The sequence below is a fragment of the Lygodium microphyllum genome, chromosome 12, assembly GCF_053477565.2.
Source record: "Lygodium microphyllum isolate KBCC chromosome 12, Lygodium_microphyllum_v1.1.10, whole genome shotgun sequence".
Taxonomy (NCBI): domain Eukaryota; kingdom Viridiplantae; phylum Streptophyta; class Polypodiopsida; order Schizaeales; family Lygodiaceae; genus Lygodium; species Lygodium microphyllum.
Genome location: NC_141146.1, coordinates 95081277 through 95095133, shown reverse-complemented (window position 1 = coordinate 95095133; position 13857 = coordinate 95081277). Strand labels below are relative to the sequence as shown.

The 13857-nt window shown below is 44.9% G+C and overlaps 1 protein-coding gene across 2 annotated transcripts in view; it reads left to right on the top strand.

Annotated features, from left to right (window-relative positions):
• The window catches only part of LOC148028055 (pentatricopeptide repeat-containing protein At2g13600-like), a 28377-nt gene extending 25073 nt beyond the window's left edge, over positions 1 to 3304 (top strand). Inside the window, exon 3 of one of the 2 annotated variants that reach the window (XM_087689751.1) lies at positions 30 to 3304. In XM_087689751.1, coding sequence (XP_087545877.1) covers positions 30 to 1827 — 1798 coding nt within the window. In that variant the 3' untranslated portion in view covers positions 1828 to 3304. Of the gene's footprint in view, positions 1 to 21 lie in introns of both variants that reach the window. The other variant, XM_087689750.1, reaches the window with a different exon arrangement.
• Positions 3305 to 13857: the final 10553 nt, after the last annotated feature.

Below are 13857 nucleotides of genomic sequence, written 5' to 3'. Positions count from 1 at the left end.
TTTTAACAGTTTGCATTGCAGAAAATCAGCCCACCATCTCCAGACTTGAAGCACAGAATCACCAAGCAGTCCTCATGGATGGACTCTCTTCCTTGGACTAGTAAAGAGCTCTTACAAAGAGGAATGTTGAAATCATGCGATAATAAAGAAGGAAATAGCTTAATGGGAAGCACTGAGAATGGGAAGGTCATCCCTTGCAGAGACAACATAACTGAGGAATGTTCTACTGTTCTTGCCTCTCTCAAGGATTGTGCTAAGCAGAAGGATTTGTGCACAGGCATCAGAGTGCATACTGAAATCTTGAAAAATGGGCTCCTTGAGAAGAGCCATTTCGTCGCAAGTGCCATAGTCAGTATGTATGCGAAATGTGGTGCTCTGTCAAAAGCACAAAGAGTGCTCCAGGAGCTCCCTGTACGGAATGTAGCATCTTGGAATGCACTTATTGCTGGATGTGCGCAGCAGGGAGGTGGTGCAGAAGCATTCAGCTTCTTTGAGCAGATGCAACGCGAGGGCTTTCATCCGAATGCAGTCACCTTCACATGCATCTTGAAAGCCTGTGGAAACGTGAGAGCATTGGACAAGGGCAAACAGATACACGAAGAAGTTGTCAGGCAGGGGTTGCTAGGGACACATACTGCACTCAGCACTGCTTTGGTGGACATGTATTCCAAGTGTGGTGCACTTGAAAAGGCTCGACAGGTGGTGGATCAGCTTCCTGTTCGTACTGTTATCAATTGGTCTGCATTGATTGCTGGATATGCCCAACATGGGCATGGTGAGGAGGCACTGAAATGCTTTGAACAGATGCAAAATGAGGGCCTGTGTCCAGATGTAGTCACCTTCACTTGTGTTCTGAAAGCCTGTGGCAGTATGCGAGCAGCTGAAAAGGGTGAACAAGTTCATGATGAGATTGTCAGGCAGGAGCTGCTGGGGAAAAATATTTCACTTGGCAATGCTTTGGTGGATATGTATGCCAAATGTGGTGTACTTGCGAAAGCAGCACAAGTTCTGAATGAGCTGCCTGTTCGGAATGTAGTGGCTTGGACTGCACTAATTGCCGGATATACTGAACAGGGCCATGGTGAGGAAGCACTGCACTGCTTTGAACAGATGGAACGTGAGGGTGTTTGCCCAGATGCAGTCACCTTTGCTTGCATTTTGAAAGCCTGTGGTAGTGTGGGAGCAGCTGATAAGGGCAAACAAATTCATGATGAGATTGTTAGACAGGGATTGCTTGGGACAGATATTGTGCTTGGCAATGCTGTGGTTGATATGTATGTCAAATGTGGAGCCCTTGCAAAGGCACGAGAAGTGGTACATGAGCTTCCTACTAGAAATGTGGCGACTTGGTCATCACTAATTGCTGGATATGCCCTAAAAGGACATAGTGAGGAAGCATTAAACTGCTTTGAACAGATGCAATGTGAGGGCCTTTCTCCAGATGCCATCACCTTTGTTAGTATACTTAATGCATGCAGTCACTCATGTCTACTTGAGAAGGGCCAACTGTATTTTGCAAGTATGAGTTCAAACTATGGCATCTCACCAAGTTTAGAGCACTACACTTGCATGGTTGAGCTTTTTGGCCGTGCAGGGCACTTTGACAAGGTGATAGCAATGATCAAGAAGTTGCCCTCTTTTGATCAGCTTCAAGTCTGGACTGCTCTGTTGGGTTCTTGTCGTAAATGGGGAAATGTGAAGCTTGGGAGACTGGCTTTTGAGTATGCGCTGCAATTAGATAAACGCAATGCTGCTGAGTATGCTGCTTTGACTAATATTTATGCAGCTGCTGACATGAAAGAGGAGGCAGACAAGGTCAAACTATAGCCACCTGCTGGCATGTAAGAGGAAGCACACAAGATTGAAGCTATCAGAGTGGAAAATACATGAAGAAGCCAGGATGCAGTCAGTGAATAGTTCAGCAGTGGAATTTTTCTGTACATGCTGCTGACACTTTAAAGTCTGCAGCTAAGTTCATTTGATCAAATCTACTTATAGAAGAAATGTCCTTATACACATTGGCATTAATGACCTTCATCCTTTTCTCCAGCATCCAGGGCATTGAAATGTGCAGTCCAATATGCATACTCTAAAGAGGAGGCACACATGAGCCTTTTTGCATACATTTTGGAAAAAACCAAGGTTGTTAAATAGTGTTGGTCCACAGTGACAACTGCCATGGGAAAGTAGAAAAAAGAAGCTTTGTTCTCTCCTATGGCCATATGGAATACCCATTGCTCTGCAAAGGGATTCTGGGGTTCTCTTCATAGAAGACTCACAGTGTGACAGCTTTTTTGCAGGAGTACATTTATGCACAATTGCTATCATGTGCACACATGTACATGTTAGGGTAGATTGTAAAGTAGCATGTATGGTGGTTACATAGAGGGTGGGGAGCTGCCCAATGATCTATTAAAAGCCCGATGAGAACTCGGCTTCTGTGGGCAGGAACACCTCCCTTTACACACAGGACTAAGCTGAGAGCGTCTTTCTTGACTCCCTTTAGTGCACTCACTGCCCATTTTTTCTATTCTTTTGGACAGGGAGCTTTCCTGCTGGTGAATTGCCCATGCACTTTTTGGTAGGGCCCTATTCACTACTCATAGGTCAGCTTCTACAAAGCACTTGATGAATAGATCTTTAAGCAGTATAAATGAGGCCTTCTCAGTGGCATCTAGACCTATGAACCAAGTCTTCCCCTTTTCTCCTAGGCAATGTCCAAAGGCTTATGCTTTCTTGGCATAACCAAGAAGGTTATTTGCCTCATAACTTTCTTGAAGTGTTCAATGAAATTATAGGGATCGTCATGCAGTATTTCTCCCGTTGTTTCACCACTAAGGGGATTTTTGATTGATCTCTAGTGTTGCTTGATGTGCTTCCCATTCTGATTAGGATGGTCTATGCAATGTGAGTCTCTACTCGCGTCATATTAGAATGGGCAAACATGCATTGTTGCATAAGATCCGAGAGGAAATCTTGTAATGAGCCTATTGCTCATGTGTTCAATAACATCCTACAAATACCATCCCTTTTCATTTGCATGGTCACAGTGATGCCAAGTGTCATCGTTCATATCTATAGTTGATTGAAGGTGTTTTTCCCTTGGCCTTTTCTTTCCATGGCATCAGGAGTCATGGTGGAGATGTCAAATTCAGCAACTTGTTAAAAGCTATCAACTATGGCCTAGAAGTCATTCGGGATGTACCTAAGCTCTTGGAGATTTTGAGAGAGTTTGAATCTTCTAGAAACAGACAAGGAAAACAAGAATAAAACTTCATGCAACATCGTAAAATATGTCTCCCATGTAATAGGTTCAACAAAGCATAGCATTCTTCTTTTCAATAAACAAAGAACAACTCATCCACATGATAATATTAATGAAAAATGATCATATGGTTTTGAAATCATATTGTTAATAATATATCCATAGTTTTTTGCTCTCATAATCTCTCAAGCTTTGATAGATACAATAGCTTGATCACAAAAAATATCTATATCTTACTCCTAATCTCTCAAGCTTTGATAGATACAATAGCTTGATCACAAAAAATGTCCATCTTACTCTCAATCACTCTCACATGCCATCACAGAAAGATATAATGGAACAAAGGCCAAGAATCCTCTCTTGGTCATGGTTTTGCCCTCCAAAGGGTATGTCTTATATGAAGAGGTACCAAGACCACTACAATCTCTCTTTATAGAGTGAACTATTGTCAATTATTACTCCCATGTCTTTAGCCGCTACTTTTTTCACTTGAACTAGCAATTTTTTTTTTCAATTTCCCTCTTTTCAAAGAACGAAAACATTTCCAAGCTATAAACCCATCATATAGAACACATATAGAAGGTAAGCCTATTTCTAGAACTTTGTTGTACTAGAAAAACATTTTATAAAAGTATACAAGAGCTCACAAAAGATACATAAGGTCAACAAACGGCAACAAAATCCACATGGTCTAAATAAGACTATACTAATCAATCAAAAGCCATTCAAAGAATCTTCAATCATATCTTGGCTCATTTATTCACAACCACAAATATTGGAGAACAAAGCTTTGTAGAGACAAAGAGAATATATTAAAACCAAATAATCATCTAAGAGAACTCATCAAAACATAGCCAATAAAACAAAAATCCTTAATGAGCTACAAAAAACTAAATATTAATCCAATTGAACTCAAAAAAATAGCAAATCAAACAAAAACCTCAATGAGCTACAAAAGATATTCAATACAAACTAGACCCATCCGAACCACTCAAAGAATCACATTTCTCAAAGCATACAATAAACAAGCAACTTATCTCCAAATAAATGACAAAAAATAGTAACAAATCTAATCATTTCAGAACTCAACATATTGCCACACTTAGTTAGGAAACAACCTCGTTCTCATGACCTTGGAAAGATGTAAAATGGAAAACTCTTTAAGTGACATCCTTCCATTTTGACTTCATGAGCATTGAAGCAAACGCCAAAATAGTGTGGTCTTTAAGCATATGAACAAATGCTTTGGAAAATGAAAATATATTAGCTTAAAATTTTATTACTAAACTAATGGCCAAAATTATTTCGGTTAGGATGGAACCTTCCAACCCGGCAAGATCAAGTTGTATGTATGGCACTCCTTTCACGGTCTAGGAGATTTATGAGCTTAGAGTTCCATTAAGCTCTTTGGTGCCTCTAGAGCCATCCTTCACCAATGGGGTTACTTACTACTCGGCCCTTTTTCCTAATAGGAACTTGAATGGTCAATACAAATAAAATACATGCTTTTTCCACATGGGTACATAACTCTCATCTCACAAGATGAGTTTTTCTAGCGTCTCACAAATGCTCAAGGTTTGTTAATGTAGGGATCCCAATGGTCTTTACCAATATATTCTCTTTTCTATTTGATTGTCACAAGCACAGATTTACAATATGATAACCTTAATCACAATTAAAACTAAAAGCAATTATACCACAAACAAAAAGTATAATACATTTAATTATTAAATAACAATGCTATTTATGAATATATTTTTATTTTTGTTCCTATTTTTCATTTATAAAAAGAAAATCAACATTTAAGTCAATTTAAAGGTCTCTTAGGTTTAATTTAGCTCTCCGCTATATGCAAATTTTACAAGTAAAATCTTATTTTTAACATGTTTCTCTAACATTCCCAGGTTCACTTTTTTTGATTGTTTAATATATATACATTGCTAAAATATATAAGTTTAAGAGAGTATCATGGACTTTGAGGTGGATTAATTTTTTAAATAATGAATTCATAATTTACTTAAACCTACTTGTCATCTTTGGCCAATCGTTGTTATGTGTAATTACCACAACCTTGGGTTGATACAGGACCATCACTATTTCAACTTATGGGGATTCCATGGGTTACACTTCAATCTATACCTTAGCTTTAGCCAAATCATCTTTCATGAGAGTTTGTATATGATCTCTTTATGTCATTCTAGGACTAGATAAACTAGTTTTTGGGATGCTTTTTACACACATATAGGAAACAATCTCCAAATATCAATGCACTATTGCATAGGGCAAAGTAGGGCCACAAATGTACACTTAAATTTTCATGGCTCATTTAGATGTTTAGTCCTCCGAATCACCTATGGTATGGTCTCTCACCAAAATAAGTCTCACGTGCTTCTCCATAGGGGTAACACCTCGAGCATGGCAAACCTACACTCTTTTGCTTGTGTATTCTTTTTTCTTCAATTCTCATATTTCAACACTATCATTTGTATGAAAGTCATACCCCACTCTGAAATGCTCCGCCCGTCACGTCGTGTTGCTGCAGCTCCTTTTCGGCCACCCTACTCACGAGCATTTGCATCATGGTCATGAGCTGTGCCACGTCAAGAGGAGGCGTGGGGTGTGCAGCGGCGGCGGTTGTGATTTCAGCCTGTTGTTGGCACAAAGGAGGGAGGGAGTGGATGTAGGAGGGACTTGCCCTTGCCTACGACCACCGGTGCTGCTTCCACACTTGTGCTGGCTTCGGCTTCATGGCCAGGGCTTGCAGGTTTGAGTTCTCCGCCCCCATGGGTCTCTTCCACCGACCTTCGGGTGGCTTCCACCAGTTCGGCCAGTTCCTTGAGTCGCTGCTCCTCAGCTTCTTCCTCTGCCCTCCTTTTCTTGTCCTCTTCCGCCTTCTTCGACTCCTCTCCTATTCTGGCGAGCTCCTCCTCCTCTTTCCTCCTCCTTTCTTCCTCGGCCCTTTGAGACTCTTTCTTAGCCTTTTTGATGTCAGCCCGTTCTTTCTTACTTAATTTCTCTTTTTTCTCCTTTTGTCTCCTATCACTTTTGCTTTGTTCTTCGGGTGTGGTTACTCGTGGAGGTGGCACTTCCTGCTCTCCCTTGTCGCTTACTGTTCTTTCGCTTGATTCCCCTCCACTGTGGTGAGTTGACCTTTGATGCACCGCTTCCTCCTCCATGACGCCCTCATTCTTTATTGCTTCGTCTATGATGGCTGTCAGGATGCCCCCGTATCTGATTGTAGCTGCTTTCGACGCAGGCTTCTTTCTTGCGGAGCACGCTGTTGAGGCAGGGGACTCTCCTCCTGCTGGTGGAAGAGATCTCCGGTACTGAGGCGACTTGCAACATGTAATTCCTCTTGGGTGAAGAATTGGTCAATGTAGGGGTGGGCGAGCACATGTTCGTCCAAATGCTGATCACGGGTGATGGCCAAGACCCTAAACGAGGTAGGTGCCACGTACGTGGGGTCATATTCGATAGTTTTGATTGCCCTGCGTTGCTCAGCATTGGTCATTATGCGACAACCTTGTTTCTCCCATTGGATCCTTAGCGTAAACCACTGCTGCAAGAATGTGGAAGGTGAGCTTGCCATCTGCGTGAGCTCTTGCAGCTCTTGTTCAGGAGCAGAACGCAGAGGCTTTCGATAAGAAGTGATAAGCCTTCTGAGTGCAGCCTGATCCTTTGAGATTTCATTGTTTGCTATCAGTTCGGCAGCAATTTTGGGAACTTAAGTGGTCATAAGTTCGTATTCCTCCCAAGTGCATGGTAATGCACGAACATCCGAAGCAAGCGTTTTGTCAAGAAGACCCAGGTCTAGCCTCTCGTAGCTTCTAGCAAATGTAGTGAAAGTTTCATCTAACATTTTAATGCAGGTTATTAAATCCTCCCCAGAAGTTGCGGCAAGGTCCTTAGCCAAAGAGAGGAAAGGTCGTATTGCGTATGAAGGTTTAAGACCCTCTGGTGGGGCTGGTGCAAGTGGACTAGATAGTTGCGACTTTCTCATCGGTGTCATGGGTTGGGCCTCGCAATGGGAAGCCCTTTGAGATGCTGTAGGAAGCTCTAGAGGCACGGGGGTTGTACTTGGTTTTGAGTGAGCAGTAATCGTGGTTTGTAAGTTCCCAGGATTAGGTAGGTTTAGGGCCTGGGGCATTTGCTTTGCTCGATAGATGAGCTGAGGCTTGTTAGCCACCGCTGGCCCTGGCCTGTTAATTGTGCTTTGGGCGCCACCTGTGCAAACCTTTCTCGTTAGGGTGAGATTGCCTGTAGATGAGCTTTCCAGCTGGCCCTTTTTAGGCACCCAAATCCAGGGATTGCCCTCGTGGTATCCTTGTGCCCGCAAGAGGGCTTTGGGAATCCAACGCAGCATGGTTGTGCGTCTACAGCGATAGCGCCTAGACTGCCTCTTGGTTCGGGACAGTTGATAATTTGGACGTTTAGGATCACACTTGGGTGGTTTACCCGTATGTGGTTTTTGCCATTTTGGCACCCATAGAAACTTGGACTCTTTGACCATGTGAGCGCTCCTGGTGGGCATGGGTCTAGGGTTGAGAACTCGGCACGAGGCTGTAGTTTCCGTTTGTTTAGACTCAAGCTGAAGCGTGGTAGTAGGGGCTTCTATCGGCGGCTTCGTAAAAGTGGGGGAGTTAGGGCAGCCCTTGCTGAAAGTCAGCACTATGCGCACATTGCCGATGGCAAGATGTATGTGATTTAGGTTGTAATCCACATTATAGTTGGCTTGTTTCTTGAAAGTGCGACCTAATAGTGATACATTACCAGCGTCCTTAGTGTCAGGCAACACATGGAAGAAGGCCGGTAAAATTTCAGACTCGATGAAAATGACCACCTTGCATTTCCCTAGGAGTGGGTAAGCGGTATCCCCAAACGGGGTGAGTTGAGCGTTAGTGGGCTATAGTTGCGGTTGACCAATGCGTGTCCAATGGTCATGTGTTAGGATGTTGTAGTCAGCACCTTCATCAATCAAGGTGTTGAAAGAATACACCACTCCTGCTGCAACTGTGATCTACAGGTATGCCGGTGCCACTACTTCTTCGTCCTGGTTTGTCAGGTCAGTTACAGTAGCCATGCGGACGTTCAATGGGGGTTCTAGCATGGGTGGCTCGTGTAACGGATGTGAAGGAGGATAGTACTTCTTAATGCGGTTGCCATAAAAAAGCCTATTCCCTCACCGTCAAGTGTCTCCAACTCGACATTTCCAGTTCTACCGATTACACGTACACTGAAAGGCCCTAGCCCCCGAAACTTCATCTTCTGTTTATGTCCTTTTACTGAGTACAGCAGAACAAGGTCCCCTTGTTCGAAGTCTTGCTGCGTGACATGCTTGTCAAACCACATCTTTCGTCGAGCCTTTTCACAGATCAGAGAGTGAGTGGCGAGAAGTCGGGTCTCCATTAAGCGCTCAAGTTCTACTAAGCGGTTGATCCAAGCCTCTCTTCCCTCCCAACATTCTTGGACTGCTAGCCTCAAACTAGGGATGAAGAATTCTACGGGCAGAATGGCTTCAGTTCCGTAAGTCAGCCTAAAGGGCGTCTGTCCTATAGCCGTTTTATAAGCTGTGAGATAGGCCCACAAGGCCGCCATTAGCTTGTTATCCCAGTCACTTCTCAAAGTAGACACGACTTTGGTAAGCACATTGACTAGGATTTTGTTCGTGGATTCGGCTTGGCCATTAGCCTGAGGGTAATAGGGAGAGGACTTCCGATGAATTATTAGGAAGATAGAGAGCAAGTGGGCAATCACTTCATTAATGAAGTGTGTGCCTTGGTCGCTTACAAGTTCGATTAAACAACCGAACCGTTAAATGACCTGCTCCCACAAGAACTGTGCAGTGGTCCTAGCATCATTCTTCCTCGTGGCTCGTACCTCTGTCCATTTCGTTAAATAGTCGGTTGCCACCATGACGTATCGAGCTTGGGAATATTGTGCTGCAGGACTGACAGGCCCAATAAAATCGATGCCCCATTTTTCAAAGGGTTGTCGGGCTATGAAAAGGGTCATCTCCATCTTGTCCTTTCGCACATGCACTTTGGTCCTTTGGCACTTATCGCAGTGCTTTACAAATTTAGCTGCATCGCGGAATAGGGTGGGCCACCATAGCTGGGATTGTAGCACCTTTCGAGCTATTGTGTCCCCACTAAAATTCCCGCCAGCTATTCCGCCATGTGCTTCGTTTAATGCGTCGTGCATCTCGTGCTCACACACATATCTGCGCAATAAACCGTCTTGTCTCATCCTGTAGAGTTGGCCAGCCTATCAGTTGGTAGGGCTGAATTTTCAGGATAAGTCTCTTCAGCCTGGCCTTCTCAATGGGTCGCTCTGGTAGTCCATTTTCCAGCACTTGCACTATGTCATCGGCCCAATATGGCGTCAGATCCGCTCTAAACAGTTCTTGTTCACTAGACAAGTTAAAAAGATGGGCGTCTGGTAAATCATCAGGCACGCCTTGTCCAGCAGCTTCCCCTGTGGGTATGCGGGACATGTGGTCAGCCATGTAGTGCTGCTTTCCTTTGCGTACAACCACACAGAAGTCAAACTCCAGTAAACGGAGTAACCATCTAGCTATGCACCCCGTAGCGCAAGGCTTGTTCACAAGATACAGTAGGGCTTGATGGTCAACGACGAAGACAAAGGGAGTGGCTAATAGGTAATGCCTAAATTTCTTTACCGCAAATACCATGGCCAACCCCTCCCTTTCTGTCGTGGAATAGTTCATCTCGGTTTTTGTGAGCTGCCTGCTGGCAAAACTCACCGGGTAATCCAAGTTATGCTCACCAGGCTGGCATAGCATGGCTCCAATAGCGAACTTAGAGGCGTCTATGTGTACATGGAACGTTACATTCCAGTCTGGGGCTTGCAAGATTGGTGTAGTCGTAAGAGCCTTTTTCAATTCTTTATATGCGTGCTGGCATTCCTCCGTCCACTCAAACACTATCAATAGCTTGTACAAAGGTCTAGCTATTAATGCATAATTTAGCACGAATCGTCGATAGTATCCAGTGTATCCCAAGAATCACTGAACTCCCTTGTAGTTGTCGGGTGGTGGCAGGTCAACAATGACTCTGACTTTGGAAAAGTCAGTGGCAATGCCGTTCCTTGACACTACGTGTCCCAAGATGCATCCGTGTTTTACCCAGAACTGGCACTTTAAGGGGTTTAGCGAGAGGTGGTACAACCTACACCTTTCAAAGACAGCTCGCAATTTCTTTAAGTGTTCGTCCCAACTAGAGTGTAAACATAGGTCATCTACGAACACTTCCAGTTCGCGCCTAAGCATGTCTTTAAAGATAGTGCACATTAGGCATTGGAAAGTTGCAGGTGCATTCATTAGCCCAAAAGGCATGACAATGTAGGCGAATACGCCCCATTCCGTGGCAAAGGCAATCTTGTGGCTGTCATCCGGGTGCACTTGCACTTGATTGTAACCCGAGAAGCCATCCAAAAAACTGTAGGCTTCCTTCCCTGCTACCCTCTCCAGCATGTGCTCGGTATAAGGTAAAGGATAATTATCCCTTTTCGTAGTGGCATTTACTTTTTTGTAGTTTACGCACACTCGGATTTTTCCATTTTTCTTCATGACAATCACGATAGGTGACACCCAGTCCGTGTGCTCGATCTCACATATGAAACCTGCCCTCATGAGTTTGTCAATCTCCTCCTTCACTGCATGGGCGTGTTTAGGATTCATGGGGTAAGGTCGTTGTTTTGTTGGTACTGCATCTGGAATCATTGGGATGTTATAAGTCACGACCCTAGGGTCGACTCCCTTAAGTTCGTCCAATGTCCAGGCAAACACGTCGATGTACTCTTGCAGGAGTGCAACAAGTTTGGTCTCTTCCTCTTCCGCCAAGTCATCTACGACGAGACTCAGTCTTGGTTTTTTGCCTTTCCCAGCCAAGTTAACCTCTTTGACTTTGGCGGGTCCCTCTATCGGTTCACTAGTCTGACCTTGTCTTTTTGCACCTAGCAGGACCACCACTCTGTCACCCTTTTTAAATTTTGTAAACCGCTTGGGTAGATCCTGTGGTTTCCTCTACCTTTCTGCTTTCGAGCCCCTTGCTTGCTTCCTGGCCTCCTCTTTTAGCCTCCTGTGCCTCAGGTGGACTAGCAAGTCTCCCTTGGTGCGTTTGACCTCAGAGGGTTGCGGTATCTCGGGATCACTCTCAGTACTAACTTCCGACTCTGAGTTGAACTCGCATCCTTCACTTGAGGAAGGTGTTTCCTCAAGGGGTCTTAGTTCCGTAGGTGAATGTGTCTTGAGCACTGGGATTACCCATCGTTGTGCTACTCTAGCTTGCTCGTAATCTACGACTTCTATCTGTTCTAGCCAGGATCTGTCACACTCCATTAGTATGACTCCTTTTTCGTTTTGACTGAGCCCTTCTTTCCTAGGTCTTAAGTCTGCCCTGATTTGCTCTATCGCTTTTCCCTCCATGTCGTACTCTATCGTGTCTACCTCTTCTTCACTCTCTTCTCCTGCAGAGCGACATTCCTCATACTCCTCATCGTCCGGGTCCTGTTCTTCTGACTGCTCATCATCCCCTACGCTTCCTCCTTCACTCTCCTTGTCGTCAGTAACTAAAGCCCAGTTATATAACAAGTTCAGATCATGGACTTTGTTCCATTTCCATTCTGGTGTAGCTAAAAGGTCATGTAGAGGCTTTAAGTTAGTGGCCAAATTGCCGTTCAATTTATCGGTCAGATACTCTACGATCTCCTGAAGCTCTAGTTTGTTGTTGGGGATGCGAGACAAGGCCGGTTTGCCTGGGTTGAGCGAGCTTCCTACCATCATGCAAAGCGGCATAATTGGCTCCTCAGTTGGCCCGGTGGCGGTTTTAGCAGCCTGCTGATGTGGTCCTTCCTCATTCGAGAATGGTAAGTCAATGGTTGCCAGCACGTGCATCCAATCCCTCTCATCCTCAGGGCAAGGAATATATCTAGCTAGCGATCCATAGGGCTTGGTCAGTTGAGTATTGCCTTTTAGCATGGCTGAGATGGCAGCCAGGTCAACAGATGTCGTCATCCAAGTGTCCATCTCTACCCTCACTGCACTAGTTCTGTTCCCTAGGAAAATCAATCCATTGCCCCAATCCTCTATGACTCGTGCATTCCTCATCCAAGGTCGGCCAAATAGTATGTCATAATCCACTCCCTTCATGACAATGAAGTTTACCGAGAATTGCAAACCGGCGATCTTTACCGGCCAATTCTTTAAGACCCCAAATGGTCTTACCTTCATTCCGTTTGCTAGCGTGACATTGAATCTAGCGGTCTCTACAGGAGGGTTTCCCCATGCCTCTAGGACTGCATGGTTTAGCACACTAACACCGGCGCTTGTGTCTACAATTCCCTTTCGAGTCATGTCCCCTAAGGCTAGGACGGGCAAAACTGCGTGCATTTCAGTGCCTTCCCAAAAAGCATTGATATGTAAAGACTTAGGATCTGCGTGTAGAGTTAGACTTGGGATCCGTGTAACTGCGGCATGATCTTGCGGATCAGTGCCCACAAATTCTGTGTGTCCCTCGATTGAGTCTTTTAACTCCTGCCACAAGGAGTGATTTTTCCTAAGCAGATCCTCTAGGCTTAGAGTTACTGGGGTGGACAGGTTGTGAGGGGGCTATTGGACCCTTGTCTTCCTCTGACGCCGACAGTTCTAGGCCATGCATCTTGTCTGCCCTGGTAAGCTTCCCCCCGGTCTTGCTGTTGAGCCGCTTTTAGTGGTACAGGCATGTTCCTAGCCTATGGTTTTGAGGGTGAGACTGGTGTGCTAACACTGGAGAAGTCGTCCATAGGGTCTTCCAATATGGGTTCGGCATCTTCAAGGTGCTTTTGGGTGTCCTTGACCCACTCCTTGACCTTGGCTATAGCTTCGAGTTGCCTTTTGGGATGGGGATATTCCCCTACCTTGGCACCCCCTTGCTCTGCTGTCCTAGGAGTCGAGGTCTCTGCCTCTACATCTGTGACTCTCTTTCCCGTTACCAGCGTAGTCGTTTCCTCGGTTTTAAGGGTTATCTTCGCATCAATTCTCTTTTTCTGTCTCCTCCGGCTTTTCTTTCCTATTGAGGTTGCATTAAGGTTACTTGGCCCTGGTAAGGAGATGCCTGCTTGTTTCGTTTGAGCTCGCGTCATAGCATGTAGTGGGATGGGCATATCCTCACTACCAAAAGTTTCAACTCCAAAGAGCCCCAAAGGCACCGATGGCATGTTGGTAGCGCTCGTTGATGGCTTCCGCCTAGGACAATCAGTAAACAGATGTTTGATTCCACACTCTGTGCATCGGAGATCCGCTTTGTCCTTGTTAGCTTGTTCTCGCTCTGGGCAGCGTGATGAAATGTGGCCTGGGCGGCCGTAAGTCTAGCATGTGACCGGATCGTGGCTTGGCCCTCCAAAGCCTCTGCCTCATCCTCTTCCTAAGGCCATTATCGGTACTGGCCGATAGTCCATCAAGACTGGGTTGCCCTTCTCGTCGTAGGATACATAAGGATTGACATATGCCTCTTCCTTATTGGGCTCCTCCACAAAGTGAACAGGAGCATCGCTAGGTGGGTGAGTCACAAAAGGCCCTGGTGACCTAGGTATAC